An 18,126-nucleotide genomic window follows, 5' to 3' on the forward strand; every position below is an offset into this window, starting at 1 on the left:
TTTAGTGATCCACAAATAGACCTGTCATCCATCATATTGAGGAAGTGATAAAAATATCATACTGGATGTTGACTGGTAAGAGTTCAACTTTTCACTAATTTTTAGTAGTGATTATCACGTTAAAACTGTCCTTGCTTTTAATTTTCATTTCAGTCCCAACTTTCAACAATCTCTCACTTTTTGCAAGAAAAAAAAAACTCTTTTTCCAGCATCATTTATACATATAAATGATGAGACAGAATTCTATTGAAAATACTGAGAGATAAGTTCATACAACATACACAAAAGTCTTTATGTAAATAAATAATACTACTACACTTTCTTGTGAGTCGATCGTCGTTTCGCCTGCTGGCTTCATTAAGGAGATAGGAATGAGGATTCTCCACAAGTTAGAAACAAAACTGTTTTGATCATCAAGAATATCACGGCTGTCATCTTTCTAACCTCAGATATCACATGAATGTCTCATCCTTTTCCTATTACTTTCACTCCCCGGCAAGACGTACGCCACTACTTTAAGATTTTTTTCCCTTCCTCCAGAAAAGAGTAAAGGAAAATCTGTGAAATTACTCAATACAGCACATATGACTTGATTGACTTGACTTGCTTCCATTAATATTAGAGTTACAACTTACATGACAAAAAGGTTTGATCCTCCCTGCTTATAAAACTTAAAAGTCATTAGTGAGACTAGAGTCATGCGTACCGGGGGAAAGAGTCTCCATACTTGTTTCTCATGCTGTAATGGGCAAACTTTGGATCCTCATAGTTTACTGCTTTCGGTTGATCAGCAGGTTTTGTCTCTACTCCTGCTGCTCCAACACTTGAATCATGTCGCCGATGCTTGGTTCTTTCCTTCTGACTTTTAGACCTCACGTGCACGTATGAAGGAACCTCGCCTGATGCTCCATAGTATTCTGCATACTCATGTCGTCTGGAAGACCTGTGCTTCGTTGACAAGTTAGGGTCTTTTGAGCTACTCGATCTAATCTTGGTGGGCTTGCCCTCGGGTACTACTTTATCACCGACAGCTGGGACATGTCTGATCTCGGAAGCGGGTGGTGGAGCCCTCTGCTTTTGAACTAATGGGGGCTCAACTTCATCTTCAGGCATGATCAGTGAATCTTTCAATGGAGTTAGTCCGGGTCTAATGAAGCTCTTGGGTCTATACCGCAGAGGAACGGCATAGCCAAAAAGGGAACCCAGACCCTCTATTGCAAGCTTGGCCAAATCCCAGAGTAGCTGTCCAAATGATGGCCAACCTGCTTCTTGTTCATCTTTCACAGTTTCAACAACTGGGGTCGGCTTCTCCTTTAATAAAGAAGGTTCCTCTTGCTCCACTTCCACACGTACTTGCTGCAACTATACACGATTAGCAAATATCATGATACCATGCTCATGCCTGTCTTTTCATATAAAGCATGAAAATTTTAACAATATGACTTTGAGGCCATATAAATCTTGTATGCAATTCCTCAAGGATAAACAACTCATAAGTGAATGTCCTGACAAATGGGGTACTAGAAGAAAGTGTCACGGAACTACTATTTATTTGCCAAGATATAGACCGAACTGACAAATTTTTTGACATCACTGATATTTCCTCAAATGTAAATCCTCCATTTAATTTAAAAAATAATAGAGATTTAGTTGATCTTCGAGGGTGTTCCAACGTTTCATTGGTAGGCAAGAACATGAAAATCAATACGAACTGGACTCAGAGATGGATGCTAGAAAAATAATCACGTAATGCAAGAAAGAAGACCATGATCAGAATCACCTACCGTCTTTGAGCCAAATCCTTGCTGGAGCATGCATGCAGCGTATCCTATTATAATAGCACCAATAACCATGAGAACATCTGCAACAAGTATAAGATGACGTTAGAGAGAACCAAAGCGATCCATCTTAGTGCATTCCATACATTGCCAGGCTGAAGGAACTAATGTTAAACATCTAAAATTACACAAACAGAACAACATAATATAGTAATCTGTATATCCATTCTTTAATTGGCAGTTCCGAATTTGGGTGTGAGACTAGCTATGTTTCTCTTCTTTCTAAGTCATTTTCACATCTTCATCTGAAAGTGAGTACTAGGTGTTAATACGTTTTTACTTGGATCTAGCAAGATATGCTTATAGAGGGGAATAGTTGGACACAAACAAGTGCAAGTATAGATTGATAGATCGGATTTTTTGTTGACAACTGAGAAATCCCCGAGGGCCTTCCAATCCCGAACATGGGTCTAACTTATCGGATTTCAGTAACAAACTCAACTCAATATGTAACTTAAACAGAATAAAAGAGCCCAAAACTTGTCTTTACTCAAGAAGAAACATTACATCATCACCGATTTTCTCATACCAAGTTGAACTTCAATTCACACTGTTAAATTCTAAACATTAAGCCTTGCAAGAAATGCTAGCCAAAATGAGATCTCATCATCACTATAGATTTACAACTCCACACGTAAGAGTCTGAATACATTTCATTGCTGAAAGAGAAAATGGTAAGCACACCACGTACCCAACTGATTTCAAAGTCAGTACATGGATATACCTAGTCAGAGAATGATAGAGCTAAAGCATTGTTCATATCAGAATTCAGATATCTATCAAAGATACTATTGATGGTAAATTGAAGATTAAAGAAATCGGCTACTCTAAAAGGATTCAAACCTATGGTTGACACTGAGCTGTATTGGTAGTCACAGTCCTCCTGACTGAGAGAAATTTGCCGAAGAGCAGCATTTCCTCGATCAACAACGAGTAATGAACAAGTTGGACGGACATATATAACATCGAAGTCGCTTGAAAATTGTGCATCTTCACTTGGCCCATCCCTGTATCCCGGAACATTAGACTTTCCTCCAGCAATTGTTGTCACACCTGAAAATAAGAAAGACGAAGACCTTTACTTGATAGACAAGATCTTTTAATCATTTTCCTTTTACTTCCAACAGTACCTTCACCCTAATTCTTTCATGAGACATAGAAGTAACCCAATGAACATTAATTAGAATGTCATATGTCACAAAACAAAGGCGAGATGTCAAGCATAACAAGCACCTGCTTCTCCAATCTTCCTAATAGCCAGATTTGAGGTATCAGCAACATAAATGTTTCCTTTGTCGTCCATGGTAGCTCCTTTTGGATTTTTGAAACGGGCATCACTTGGCTTCCCGTCCACATGGCCAGTGTGACCTTGAAATGAACCAGCAACTAATCTTGCTCTACTATCTGCACAGTCAGCAATCTTAATAAGCAAAAGACACATAAATCAAAAGTAAACCACGTATCTCCATTCGTTCACAAGACAAGACGATTCTCAACCATTTTCCAACCCCAAAAAAAAGCTTACATTGAGATAACGGGGGAGTAATTCTAACGATTTTGCTATTAATAGCATCAACAGCAAAAAGTTCACCATCCTCTGAGACACGGATTTTATATGGCACAACACCAAGTTCATTTCCTTCTACAACAGTCTCAACTAAGTAACCTTCTTCGAATTGAAGAAAATTTCCATCTGTACCAACATAACACACAACAAAGTAAAATTTCCAATGCTAGTATTCAGTCACTTCTGCTCAAATCCAAATCTGCAATGTCAAATGTAAAACCAAAAAAAAAAAAAAAAAAAAAAAAAGTTAACCTGATTGAGGAGTTTTAGAGGTAGACCTAGACCATTTGAGTATAGAATTCAAGTGCTTAATCAATGGCCCTGAGTTGCACAACAAAAAAAATCAGTCAAATTCACAAAATCAATCGAAAAAACCCGAACAAATCTTAACAGCTCAGTTGATTGACTAACTAAACTTTCACCTTATTCGTGAAGATTCGATTCCCCCCATTTCCCCTTCCCCTACCTCAATTTTTATGAAAATTAAAAATTAAACCATACCTATATCATACAGAATTTATCCCAATCAACATCAACAACAACAAAAAAAAATTAAATCAGAAAATTGTATCTTACCAGCAGGAGCAGCAGCATGAACCTGAAATTGAAGATAAGCAATAAAAAAAGCTATCAAACTGAAAAATAAAAAGGAATTCCTCATAGCTATTTCTCCCCAGTACAAAAAAAATCCCAAAAAGAGCACAAAAATCAGAATAAACAGTGAATTTTTTTTTTTTTTTTATGGATCTCTGAAAATGCAGAAGAAAGTAAAGCTAAATGCTGTAAGTTACAGAAGAAGAAAAAAATCACATTGATTCTGCTAAGCGAAAAAAAAATATATATAAAAAAAAAGCTTAAGCTAAGTTCAGTACTGTTTCAGTTGTAAGTAGAGTACTTTGAAGCTTTTGAACAATTTTTTGGGGGAATTATGACGAATGAGGCTAAATTTTTATTTATTTATTTACTTTAATTTAGTTTTAGTGGCTTTAAAAATTCCACTTTTTTAATTTTATTTTTTAAGAAAGTGCATTTATCGAGAATAATGGAAAAGAATCGGTGGTAAAGTTTTTTGTTTTTTTTTTCACTTAAAAAAAAAGTACTTTTATTTATGAAAATGGAATAAATAATATTGGAAAATATTTATGCTAGTTGCATAGCTTGAAGTTGTAGATACACGCGCCTGACTTTAGTGTTGATGAGGCCCAATACTAATATGGGCCTATAAATTAAAGGCCTTTGCATTGGGTCACTTTGAGTGTAGCTTTAGACTATTCAATTTGTATTCTAACAACTTTCACATGACAAATACAAAATTTATATTTGTATCATATAGTTTAATTTGTACAATTACACTCTATAGCAAATATGATATGGCTATTTTCGCTATACATATATACAAAAGAAGTTAGGTTATTTCGCTATACATATATAAAAAAAAAAATGTATAATTCGCTGGCTCATTTTCAGATTTATATAATTTCACTGGCATGTCATTTGTATAAATTGTTGTCAGCCTCCCATTTGTATAAATCGTATTTGTATAATTTTGTTGTCAGGACAATTATATAAATTGTTGGCAACCTCTTGTTTTTATAAATCATTGATAGCCTCTCAATTTGATTTTGTGTGTTTGTATATCTGTATAAAATTTGAATTTGTATACAATTGAATCGAAATAAAATATTTGTATGTCAATTGTCGGTTCTCTCTCTCGCTCGCTCGCTTTATACAAACATAAATTACACACTGTATTTTGCTTAATCTGTATTTGTATAAAGCGAGAAAGAGAGAAAGGTAAAAGAGAATTAGGCAGTGAAATATTTATATTGTATAATTATAAGTGTGTAGGACAAAAATATATGTATTTGAATGTGTATATATAATTTTCTCTCGCTTTATATAAATAAAAACACAATTTATACATTTTTTGATTGTATAAAGCGAGAGAGGCGAGCAACAGAGGGAGCGAGCGACAGAAGGAAAGTGGCAAGCGAGAGTTTGAGGGAGATAGGTGACTAGCAAACAGTTTGCTACAGGGCACAGTTAAATCAAAATATAGTTATAACATTTAATTTGTATTATTAGTTTGTCATTATATATAACTTTCCCTTTATATTCAGAGTATAAAGGCAAGTAGATTATGATCAAATACCAAATGTTGAGAATTTGCTTTTGAAGAAGGTAATAGAACTAGTAAATAAAACCTATTGGGACCAATATAGGTTATGGTGCAGTAGTGAGATTGTTTCATACTTAATCAAAGGTCACATGTTTGAGCTCTAGTTATGGAGAAAATCATGTGTTGGGAGTGTCACCCTAAATAATCACGCAGTGCGTGATTCAAATTTAATCGGGACTCCAAAAACGGACAAGAAACAAAAAAAACTATTGGGTGCTATATTATGAAGTAAAGTTATTCAATTTTGTCGTATCGAGAATCGGGCTGAGACACTTTTAAGCCGCACTAAAATTTTTTTCACCAACAACTTCACATTTTAACTAAAATCTCTCTTACTAAGTTGAATCTGACTAAACTGATAATGTCATACGTCTCGACTTGTTCAATGCTCCACATGTTATATTCATATTTTGACTAATATATTAGTTATGAAACTAATTGAAGTTTACCTAAACTAAATCAGACACGTAATTTTATAAAATGATGTTTCACCAAGTATAACTTGTTCGACACATCAATGTGTTGGCATGATGGATATACACGTCTGATTACTTCCTGTTTAATTGGGGCATGCAAATGTAGGTTTCTCGTCTATCTTTGCCCCATACCCATTACATATTTGGAGCCTATTTCGGTCAGCTTAAAAATTGGTCAAACTGACTTAAAAGCTAGTTTTTGACTTATTTAACTGTTTGATAATACTCAAAATAACTTATTTTAAGTTAAAAAAAACTTATTTTAAGCCAAAAGTTAAAAGTTGAGGTAGGGGTGGTTTTTTTTTTTTTTTTACTTATAAGCTGTTTTAAGTTGACCACATTTTTATCTTTTTGCCCTTAATATTTTTATACAGTCTCCAAATTACCCATATAACCCTAACATCCCTTTCTTCCATTTTTCCCTTTTCACGTTTGAAATAACAACTTCAGCACTTTTATCCAAACGCATAACTGCTTATTTTAAAAATAAGTTTCAGCACTTTCAAAAGTACTTTTTTAAAGCTGCTTTTATTAAGTCCATCCAAACAGGCCCTCGATCAATTCCTTGGACATAAATCACTAATTTCAATTCCTTGACATAAATTATTAATTTAATGACCTGATCAATTCCTTGGACATAAATCACTAATTTCAATTCCTTGACATAAATCATTAATTTAATGACCATAAAAGAATATGAACAATATATAGAATTGCTTCTTTCTTTACTAAAGGTCTCGAAATTGAGCTCTGAGTATGAATTTATAGCTTAGTGGGAAGTGTTTTCGTTTGAATGAGGTTCTACACAACGAGAGCCAGAAACAATCGAGCTTCAATATGAATATGGGATTCCATCGATTATCACTTGATAATCAAATAATGACATTTATATATTTTTAAATATATATATGAAATTCACATTAAAGTTATTAAGTTCTGCTAAATTCGTACGTCTATCCACTAGGCTTTCGTGTAAAATTATTTGAACATTATATGCATCTAGTATAGAAAGAATAAAAATTGAGGATTAAGTTTTGTAAGAGTCCCATTGATATATGTTAAATTGTCAATGCTTATAATATAGTTTAACTTTATTAATTGGTTAAACAATCTATTCCAAGAGTTGCTTCAAGTAATCATATATCTTTGCTAATAATTAATTTAACTTTTCAGACACTTCAAACAACAAAATATATTATTGTGGTGTTTTTATAACCAATGTCCTTATTGAATGTTACAACACCTGCAAAACCTTATTATAACTAATTAATTATTAATTAACACTTGCAAGTTGCAATTAGCAAGTGTACAATCCATTTCGTGACAAATTATGAGAAGAGGATATCACTTAATTTAATGAATGAAAGGAATAAGTAAGGATTAAGAATTAATTGGGTGTCTGACTTATGCCTTTCCCATTTTTAAATAAGAAATCCAAAATAACTTATTGGTTGGTTTTATTAATTCTAGAGAATCCAATATAAAGATGGAACATGACATAATTAATCTAGTCTTTTTAGATCAAAACGAGACAAACATTATTGACAAAATTGTCATATTTTTAAAGTTATTCCGTCCGTTTATTTTTATTTGTCTATATATTTTCACTTTTAACATATCAGAAAATACAAAAAAAAATAACTAATATTTTACCATTAATAGTATTTTTATTCCTCAAATCATTTTAAAGACCTAAAATGCTAAACGGAATATTTTAGTTTGCTAACCTACTAAATTTGAATTCGCGTAAAAAAATTTCACATTCGAGAAGTAAAACATTTCTCAACAAACACAAGTAGGCAATTTCGTACCTAAAGAGACTTGAATTTGAAATCTCTGATTAAAGATGAAAAATTACTTACCACTTCATTAACCTTTGTTGATAAGATCTAATGCTCATTGAACTCAATTAATATGGACATTATGATAAAATTGTCATATTAATCATTATCTTTAAGGGGCGTGCAAAGATCAAAGCGAGCAGATCATAGGAGTTATATAATCAAAAACCACCAAGAAAATTTGTGAAATGTATGAAATTTCTCTACTTTTAATTAAAAGTGTTAAATCAATTTTTAAAAATAGAATTAATTTTTTTTAGTAAATAGTATGTTCCTCTCCAAAAGCTTTACGTGATACAAATTCAAACTACTTGAATCAACCAGTACTAATATCAAATAATTTATTAAAAATAAGATATAAGAACAAATAATCAAATAACAATTCATAAATGTTTGGCTATTTAGGGGAAATAGTTTCATCTTGGAAGGTAAAACAATCTATTACCAGTAAGTAATAAAAGAATTGTTTAATTCTGATTTATGAATAGGATAGGCTAAAGCAAGAAGCACGTTGATTTAGCTATTGATTTTTTTATTTTATTTTTAAGTAACTTTAGAATATCTCTTGAAATAAACTTTAAAGAAAAAGTGAAGTTTGATTTCATTGATCAAACAAATATAATTAGATTGAATAAGTTGTTATTGAATAAGTATGAACCATGATGTACTGATTTATTCAATATTTGTTCGACTATTTTTCACAAACAAATACAATATATACAAATATAATTAGATCGAATAAGTTTTTATTGGATAAGTATGAATCTTCATGTACTGATTTATTCAATATTTGTTTGATTATTTTTTTACTTACAAGTACAATATATACAAATATAATTAGATCGAATAAGTCCTTATTGAATAAGTATGAACATTCATGTACTGATTTATTCAATATTTGTTCTATTATTTTTTTACTTGCAAATACAATATATACATTAGGTATTTAGGAGTGTGTGTAACATGCGTCATTTGACTTTTAACTCTATGTAAAAACTAAAAAAGGCATAATTCATAAGCAATATTTCTAGATAAATCGATAAATATTTATTTTACTCACAAGTAAAATAAACAAAAAATATATTAAAGAGGCAAATTAAATGGAGAAAAATATGATATATAGCAACGTAAAAGTAGGACCAATATTTCAAAGTAAAACCATAATTCGTAATTGATTGATGAAATCTAGAAGAAAAATGTCACTGTCATCACCAAGATATGAAAACTACACAAGGTTAAATATTAGACCTTCTTTGAAAATTTCTTCACAATATTAAAGAATCTTAATTTTGTAGGTTTTTATTGAACAAAATGATAACGAAAATGAGAATTGTATAATAAAGATATTTTAGCGACTTCAACAATAAAACTATATTCTAATTAATACGACAAAAGCAGCAGATGATTAATCATCTATTTTCGAAAGAAATTTAAATTCTTAAATTTTTTTTAGAGAAATGAAAGGTATATACATATAACGAAAGTATATCTCATTGATTATAAAAAATTCCCCCTTTTATTTTATAAAGAAAAATAATTTATTGTTATAAAAGTTAGTAAAAGAAAATTCATTTGAGCATGTGAGAAATAAAATTGAAAGAAAAGTTAGTAACTGATTGATGAAAGAGATGCTAGCGGAATGATCGGTCGGACATTTAGAAGAAAAATGTCAATATCATCACCAAGATATGAAAACTACACAAAGTTAAATATTAGATCTTCTTTGAAAATTTCTTCACATTATTAAAGAATCTTAATTTTGAAGGTTTTTATTGAACAAAATGATAACGAAAATGAGAATTGTATAATAAAGATATTTTAGTGACTTCGACAATAAAACTATATTCTAATTAATACGACAAAAGCAACAGATGATTAATCATCTATTTTCGAAAGAAATTGAAACTCTTAATTTTTTTTAGAGAAATGAAAGGTATATACGTACAACAAAAGTATATCTCATTGGTTATAAAACATTTTCCCTTTTATTTTATAAAGAAAAATAATTTACTGTTATAAAAGTTAGTAAAAGAAAATTCATTTGAGCATGTGAGAAATAAAATTGAAAGAAATAGTAATTGATTGATGAAAGAGATGCCAACGGAATGATCGGCCGGACATTTAGAAGAAAAATGTCACTATCATCACCAAGATATGATAACTACATAAGGTTAAATACTAAATCTTCTTCAAAAATTTCTTCACAATATTAAAGAGTCTTAATTTTGAAGGTTTTTATTGAACAAAATGATAACGAAAATGAGAATTGTATAATAAAGATATTTTAATGACTTCGACAATAAAACTATATTCTAATTAATACGACAAAAGCAGCAGATAATTAATCATCTATTTTCGAAAGAAATTGAAATTCTTAATTTTTTTTTTAGAGAAATGAAAGATATATACGTACAACAAAAGTATATCTCATTGATTATAAAAGATTTTCCCTTTTATTTTATAAAGAAAAATAATTTATTGTTATAAAAGTTAGTAAAGAAAATTCATTTGAGCATGTGAGAAATAAAATTGAAAGAAAAGTTAGTAATTGATTGATCACCAAGATATGAAAACTACACAAGGTTAAATATTAGATTTTCTTTGAAAATTTCTTCACAATATTAAAGAATCTTAATTTTGTAGGTTTTTATTAAAAAAATGATAACGAGAATGAGAATTGTATAATAAAAATAGTAACTTCGATAATAAAACTATATTTTAATTAATACAATAAACACAGCAGATGATTAATCATCTATTTTCAAAAGAAATTGAAATACTTCAGAAGAAAAAAATTAGAGGAATGAAAATTATATACATACAACAAAAGTATATATCTCATTGATTATAAAAAATTTCTCCTTCTATTTTATAAAGAATAATAATTTATTATTATAAAAGTTAGTAAAAAAAATTCATTTGAGCATGTGAGAAATAAAATTGAAAGAAAGAGAAAAATTTGTCTTCCCTCCATGCAAATGTCACTATCATCACAAGATATGAGAACTACACAATGTTTTAAAGATTAGTATTTTTTTTTTTGAAAATTTCTTCACAACATTAAATAATCTTAAACTCTAGGTTTTCTTGAAAAATATGTCAACGAAAACAAGGATTGTATAATAGAAAATATATTTAAGTGAATACGATAATAAAATTAAATTATAACACGACAAAAGTAATAGATAAATTAATTATCTGTTCTCGAGAAAAATTAGAGAATAATCCACTTTTTTTTTAAAGAAATGGAAACGAAAGTGTCTCTCGTTGATTAGAAATATTTTCCTTTTTATTTTGTAACAAATCACCCTTTATTATGCTCGTAAAAGCTACTAATAATAATATATTTACGTATGTAATAAATGAAATTGGAAAGTAAAAATAATGCATGCACATAAAATATAGTACTAGTTTGTGTCTTAATGCCATATAAATATAATGGTCATCAAGTTAAATCATCATTATTGTTGGAATGTAACGCTCTATTATTTATATTCACACTATTAAAAAAAAAACGTAAACGCCTAACTTTAACACAAAATGAATTTTTAAAAATAAATAAATTGATTTTTCATAAACTAAAAATAGGTGTTTAGTTAGATGTGAAGAAAAAGATAGGAATAAAATACAAGTGCATAGTTTGTTTTGAGATTCTCATCTTCTTTGGACAGTGTCATTGCCTTATTTGGATTCGATTTTTTAGCTTAAAGACAACATAGTTTTCTCTTATTTGATCGTTGCTTATTCAGTATACTATTTTTAAATATTTAATAATAATATTTATTTAATTTATAAAATATTCTTTCTGTCTTTTTTTAATTATTATGATTTATTATTTGGTCAAAAATATGAATTTTGACTAATATTTTATAATATTTTTTATCATATTAATATAAAAAATTTAATTTATAGTATGTTATAGAATTGATTTAATCTAATTTGATTTTATAAAATAATTAAATTAATTTTTTTAAAAACAACATAACAACTAAAAATAAATCGCTCGTGAAATGAATAATATATCATTTTAATCTATTCTACCCTTACTAATTAAATACTATATTCAATTTTGAATTTTTCAGGTGCCTTATATTTAATAAGGGTGATTTGATAATATTACTCCTGTGTTTTACTATTTCTTAGTTCATTTGTTAAAGTCAATAGTGAATTATTATTGCTAGATCAATAAAATATTTGCTTGTTTTTAAATTTTAATTATAATTAAATGATATTGTATAAGTTATTATTTAGTTTGGACTATTATTATTGAACTAATTGATTTGATATAGATATGAAATGAAATGAGTAAGTATTTTCTATATTTTTAATTGATATGTTATGTTTTTGGGGACTTGATTTAACTAATTTTTAAAGAAATTAAAACCTATATAAAACCTATTATAAATTACATATTTTTTTCTGATAAATATTAAAAAATATATTTTGACATATTAGTTAAAATTCATATAATCTGACTCTAAAAATGGCTCAAATAAACAATGGCAAGTAAAAAAATAAAAAATAATATTTTACTTTTTTTTTCTTTTAAAAAAATGTTTCAAAAACCTCAACTTTTAGTTCTTCCTGAACAAAATACACCTGTGTGAATAACGCGGTGCATCAGTAGTAAATATCCAATTACCAAATCACCCTTCATCCAGCTAAGCTTCTGTTCACACAAACCACGTAAAATTATCCTCACACTTGGGACATTTCCGTCATTTACTTCGTCCATAAATTGACCCAACCAAAAAAATCTGAGTATTTTATTTAAATTCCCAATGCCTTACTAGTTGTCCCAGCACTCCTCCATTTTCTATGGTCCTTTTCGTCTTTTTCCTCTTACCCTCTTTCTCTCCACAATTTCTCACTTATTTACTCTCTACTATTTCTTCTCCCTCGAGCTCCGATTTTTTCTCTGTTCCCTAAAACACCCACTTATTTTGCATATCCATGTAGTAACAGAACACAATCATCATCCATAGCTGTTGAAGATTCTCAATCATCAGTCTTATCGTTCAATGCCAGGTTTCTACTGCAACTGAAGGTATCAATTTTTTGGTTGTAAACTTTTTTTTCTCCTTTGGTTCATCGGTTTTAGTGTACAGAGAGAAAAGAGGTTGTTTATGAGTGATGTTTTTCTGCTTCATTGAGATTCTTACAACAAACCTGATTTTTCTCCCTTTTTAAAATAATTTTTTGAATCATTGATTTTGGTATATACAGAGAGAAGACTGGATGATTATGATGTGTTTGTGCTTCATTGAGATTCGTGCACGAAATCTGAATTTTTGATTTTTGTATCGTTGATTTTGGTTTACAGAGAGAAAGAGGCTGTTTATGAATGGAGGATTATGGTGTTTTGTTGTGCTTTCATTGAGATTCGGGCAGGAGGCGTGAATATTCTCCAGTTTTTTTTTTCTGAAGGTTTAGCCCAAAAAAGGTGAGTAGCTTTGAATTTTTTTTTCTGTAATAGAAAAAATGAACGGTGATTTGATTAATTGATTAGTGCTAGTGTATATCTTTTATTCTGCACTCGCTTGTAGAGAGAGAATCAGTAGTTATTTGTGTGCCTTGTGATGAGGGAGCACGTTTAGGTCTTATCGTTGTGTTTGTTTCACTGTCTGCAACCTCACAGTAGCTTATCCTGTGCCTCTCTACACTATTGTTTGTGATCACGTGACTTGTTGCTAGTATGTTGTAGCACCTGAAAAGTGGTGTCACGTGACTTGCTGCTACTGTGGGTAAACATTTTTTTTCTGAAAAAATTAGCTTTTGTAAGTTTTGTCCGTTGGATTATATTGGGCACGATTGTCGAGGAAGCAAAGCAAGTCCAACGGGCATTTATGTGCCTTTGGATGGTGTGTGTAATCAGAGTACTGAAAGATCATCAGGGCCCATGTGATATTTTTGCAGAATGCTGAGTGACTTGTGATGAGATTGCTACACTCTTTTCATTTCGATTTATTTTAAATTATTTATTTAATTTTAATTTGATAAATAAGTATTTTTTTATTTTTGTTCGGAATTTTGATATAGTTCTATTTGTTACGGAGGTATAAAGAAAAGTTTTGAATTTGTAATTTTAAATTAAATGGGTTTTAGATGTTCTAAAATATGCTTTAATCATGGTCTTTTAAACATGTGTGGCTAAAAATGTTTTTTTTTCTTTATTTACTACTGTATGAGTCGATAACTGTACTGTGATGTGAAATAAACATGGGTTCATGCGTGGTGACACGTCTAAAGTGTAAAACTTTTTGAAGGATATTCAGTACTTCTTTTTCTAGGGCATCTAATTTAGTACAAGCCAATCATTATTGGGTTTGAGTCCTTTGCTTGGAGACTAGTGTTGTGGTTGGTGTAGGTTAAATAATTTTTAATTTAGAAATTTAGTGTCTTCAATAGACTCAGAAAATGTTTAATGTAGTAGGAAATGCTTAGTTGTTGATTTTACTTTGGTGTGAATGGTGTGAGCACTAAAGTCTTGCGTGAATGATGGTCTAACTGTGCCTTGTGGGTTGGGGGGTGGGGGATGCGTGGGGTAATCAATTATCCCATTCTTTTTGGTTCACAACTGTCTGAGATGGTTTATTTGAGTTTGAAAATCCACTTGGGATAGATCCTTCCCACCTGAGGCAATTTCATTCATGCGCGCAGTCTAAAACCTCTAGTTAAGAATGAATTATGGTCAAGAGCATGTACGACTTTGGTTTAAAAATAAGTGCTTAAAATCACTTTTTCGTTTCACCTAAACGCTATAAAAATGTTTATAAACAGTTTTATCTTGAAAACATTTAAATAAGCCAATCCAAGAAAGCTCATAAAGCGACCAAAGGGTTCAGCCAAATTAAGTAGCTTTAGTGCAAAACTCGGTATTTTTATCGAACTTTCTACTAAATATTTACATAAAGTAAACTAAGAACCCAAAGTACAAATGATATTTCTATTTTTAATTTGTTTGTCCTATTTTGATTTGACATGAAGTCTAGGAAATACTTGACATGGAGATCCTAGAATTAAGAACTCATAAAAGTTCAAATTTTGGATTCATTGGCTTGCAATTCTTATTATTTCAATTTGTTTGTCCTATTTTGATTTGACATGAAGTCTAAAAGATATTTGATATGACGATCTTAAATTTAAGAACTCATAAAGTTCAAATTTTGGCTTCGATGTCTTGCAATTCTTGTTTTTATTTTTTCATGTTCTACATCCCCAAGATTTTGGCTATTCTTAGTGGGCCTTGCCTAATCCCAATAAGGTCAGCAATCTTTGCTGTCCCATAAAGATCTTTAACATGTATTATCTGTTAATGAGGTTGTTTTCAAATGATTCTGTCCAAAGATTTACTTTTTAAGAGTATTCAAAGAGGGGCAGGGGGTGGGGGACTGAAAATTTGGCAATATAGATTGCTAAGTATTGGAGTACTATATGCTTGGGTACTTAGGAGTATGGGTTCTTCATCCCTATGGAAAAAATACATCAATTCATTAGTTGGTACCGTTTTTATTCTATGATTTGTTGTCATCTTGCACATTGATGTGGAGAACTGGCGAATAAAGGCCTATTGATTGAGAAATTTATACTATTCTTTAAGTTAGGCAGAGGCTGTTGGGTTATTAATAGTTTTGGGTCAAATCATGCCGTTTCTAAATTATTGAATAGTATAATAATATTATTATTGAATAGTATAATAATATTGCACTGCAGAAGTTCTTTATGTTCTCAGCTGACCATTTTTATATCCATGTCTACAAGTTGCTATCTTGTATCTTTTTGTACTAGTATTATATAAAAAAGCATTCTTGAAATTGCAATGTAGACGTGCCTTTAGTTTTTCTTCTGTCACTCTGTTCACATTTCTCTTTTTCTTCCAATTAACTCTACTTTTTGAACTTGCAAAAGGGAGATTGAGAGGCTAAATAGAGAACAAAAAGAAATTCCAATTGCCTTTAACTAACCTCGATTCAAGAATTAAAGTGTGTTGCTTTTTTTCTTTTGCTGTAACATGCTAATCATTTGGTAGATAGTCGTAGTTGCCATCATTTCATTCCTTTTCTCTCTTTAAATGATACTGTTATTGGCATTAGCTGAAATGATTATGTTGCTCCTACCTAATATGGTATAATATCAACTTCACAACCTCATTTTTGCTTCAGATGGATTCAGTTAATCGGTCTGCTGTGACCCCGAGTAAGAGCAAATTGGCTCGTACATTTGCTAAGGTTTTGCACATCCGATCTCTAACAGGAGGAAACCAGAAGCCAAAATTCAGTGACCATGTTAAGGATGATCTTGTAAAGAACGATGTAGTGAAGGGCGAGTTACTCAAGAAAACACAGTTTAAGTCCTTTGATGATGAAGATGAAAAGCATCAGAAAGCAGCTGCAGAGGCTTTTCTTGCGAAGCTGTTTGCGAATATCTCGGCTGTTAAAGCAGCATATGCCCAATTGCAGTTTGCTCAGTCTCCATATGACCCCGATGGGATTCAATCTGCTGATGACTTGGTGGTGTCCGAACTGAAGAACTTGTCTGAATTGAAACAGTGCTTTGTAAAGAAGCAGTTCGATGAGTATTCCCCAGAGAAAACACACCTTTTGGCTGAAATTCAGGAACAGAAGAGTGTCTTGAAGACGTATGATATCATGGGAAAGAAGCTGGATTCACAGCTCAAACTCAAAGAATCAGAACTTATGTTTCTTCGAGAGAAACTAGTCGAAGCTAATAAAGAAAACAAGCTGCTTGAGAAAAGATTGAATGCCAGCGGGCCTGTGTCTCCTTTGGACAATCTTCACTTTTCTAGCTTGAACCCCAGCCATTTTATCATGTTCCACCGGCAGACAGTCAGGTCTATTCGAAGCTTTGTTAGGTTGTTGATCAAGGAGCTGGTAGATTCTGGGTGGAAGTTAGATGCTGCAGCCAGTTCCATCGAACCCGGTATAGAATTCTCGAAAGCAAATGACATATGTTACGCCTTTGAGTCATTCATTAGCCGAGAGATGTTTGATGGTTTCAATTATCCAAACTTTTCCATCTCAGCCGAGCCTCTGCCCGAGCAGAAGAAGAGGCAAAAGTTGTTTTACGACAGATTCACTGAGCTAAGATCTGTGAAGCCAGCTGATTACTTAGCCTGGAAACCCCAATCAACATTCTCAAGATTCTGCCGTGCCAAGTACCTGCAACTAATCCATCCCAAGATGGAAGACTCCATTTTCGGCAACCTGGATCAAAGAAACATACTCAATTCAGGTGAGTATCCCGAGTCAGCTTTCTTCTCCGCATACAGCGATATGGCTAAGCGCATTTGGTTACTACACTGTCTAGCTTTCTCCTTCGATCCCATCGCTTCAATCTTCCAATTGAGTAAAGGTAATAGATTTTCAGACGTTTACATGGAGAGTCTGAATGAAGAAGCATTCATATCATGGGACGGATCACCAGAAACCGAACCCCGTGTTGGCTTCACGGTGGTGCCCGGTTTCAAGATAGGTAATACTGTCATTCAGTGTCAAGTTTACCTGTGTTGAACCCCATAGATGTGGTAAATCCAAAAGCAGCATCAGATTCTTTCCTTTATAAATGGACCCACAACAACACCACATCAACTATAATATTGTTTTTTAAAATATTGTGATATGGGAACAAAGAGACCAGAATGATGGAGGAATTTAGAATGGGGGCATGGCATGGCTGGCTGGCTGGCTTTTCAATAAAGGGGAAAGCGCGTTGATGAATTTTTGTGTCTTGTGGAAACTTGGAATAGTGTTTTACCAAACATTGTCTTTGTTTTTTTCTATGTTTTGTTTGGTTGGAAAAATGTTTACTATTATTACCAAGTAGTAGTACTAGTAATGTTATTTTTAAAAATAGAAAAAAAATCATTCCTCCAATTTTGTTAATATTAGGAGAGGAGTGATGGAAGAATCTTAGCTGTGTACATTATTTTATTAATATGATTCGGCTAATATTTTATTGACAATAATGTTTTTGTGTGTACATATTTGGATTGTATATTATTCTTTATCTGACGCAAGCTTTATTATTGTATTGCTTCTACTTTCTGGTGGGGTGAAAAACCTTTTTAACCGATGAAGGTTATGGTAAAGTAAGTTTTTGAGACCAACTCTCAGAGTTAGGTTTCGAGTTCTAGATATGAAGCTTCGTTGAGGGCAAAATAGAGCTTTACTGGACTTGAATTGAGACTTCTTTTTAATGTAAGCCT

General features: G+C 31.4%; 2 protein-coding genes across 2 annotated transcripts; one reads left to right on the plus strand and one right to left on the minus strand.

The window, feature by feature from the left end:
- Positions 1-200: 200 nt before the first annotated feature.
- Positions 201-4,480, minus strand: LOC101246450 (uncharacterized). The gene is made up of 7 exons (XM_004244237.5): positions 3,982-4,480; positions 3,658-3,726; positions 3,364-3,531; positions 3,072-3,242; positions 2,682-2,891; positions 1,785-1,861; positions 201-1,356 (listed from the first exon to the last, which is right to left on the minus strand). The coding sequence occupies exons 1-7, from the start codon at positions 4,064-4,066 to the stop codon at positions 697-699; spliced, it is 1,440 nt and encodes a 479-aa protein (XP_004244285.1). The 5' UTR covers positions 4,067-4,480; the 3' UTR covers positions 201-696.
- Positions 4,481-12,692: 8,212 nt separating this feature from the next.
- LOC101246157 (protein GRAVITROPIC IN THE LIGHT 1) lies at positions 12,693-17,886 on the plus strand. Its single transcript, XM_004244236.5, has 3 exons — positions 12,693-12,948; positions 13,225-13,344; positions 16,064-17,886. The coding sequence occupies exon 3, from the start codon at positions 16,064-16,066 to the stop codon at positions 17,429-17,431; it is 1,368 nt and encodes a 455-aa protein (XP_004244284.1). The 5' UTR covers positions 12,693-12,948; positions 13,225-13,344; the 3' UTR covers positions 17,432-17,886.
- Positions 17,887-18,126: the final 240 nt, after the last annotated feature.

Source organism: Solanum lycopersicum, chromosome 7 (genome assembly GCF_036512215.1).
Source record: "Solanum lycopersicum chromosome 7, SLM_r2.1".
Classification (NCBI taxonomy): Eukaryota; Viridiplantae; Streptophyta; class Magnoliopsida; order Solanales; family Solanaceae; genus Solanum; species Solanum lycopersicum.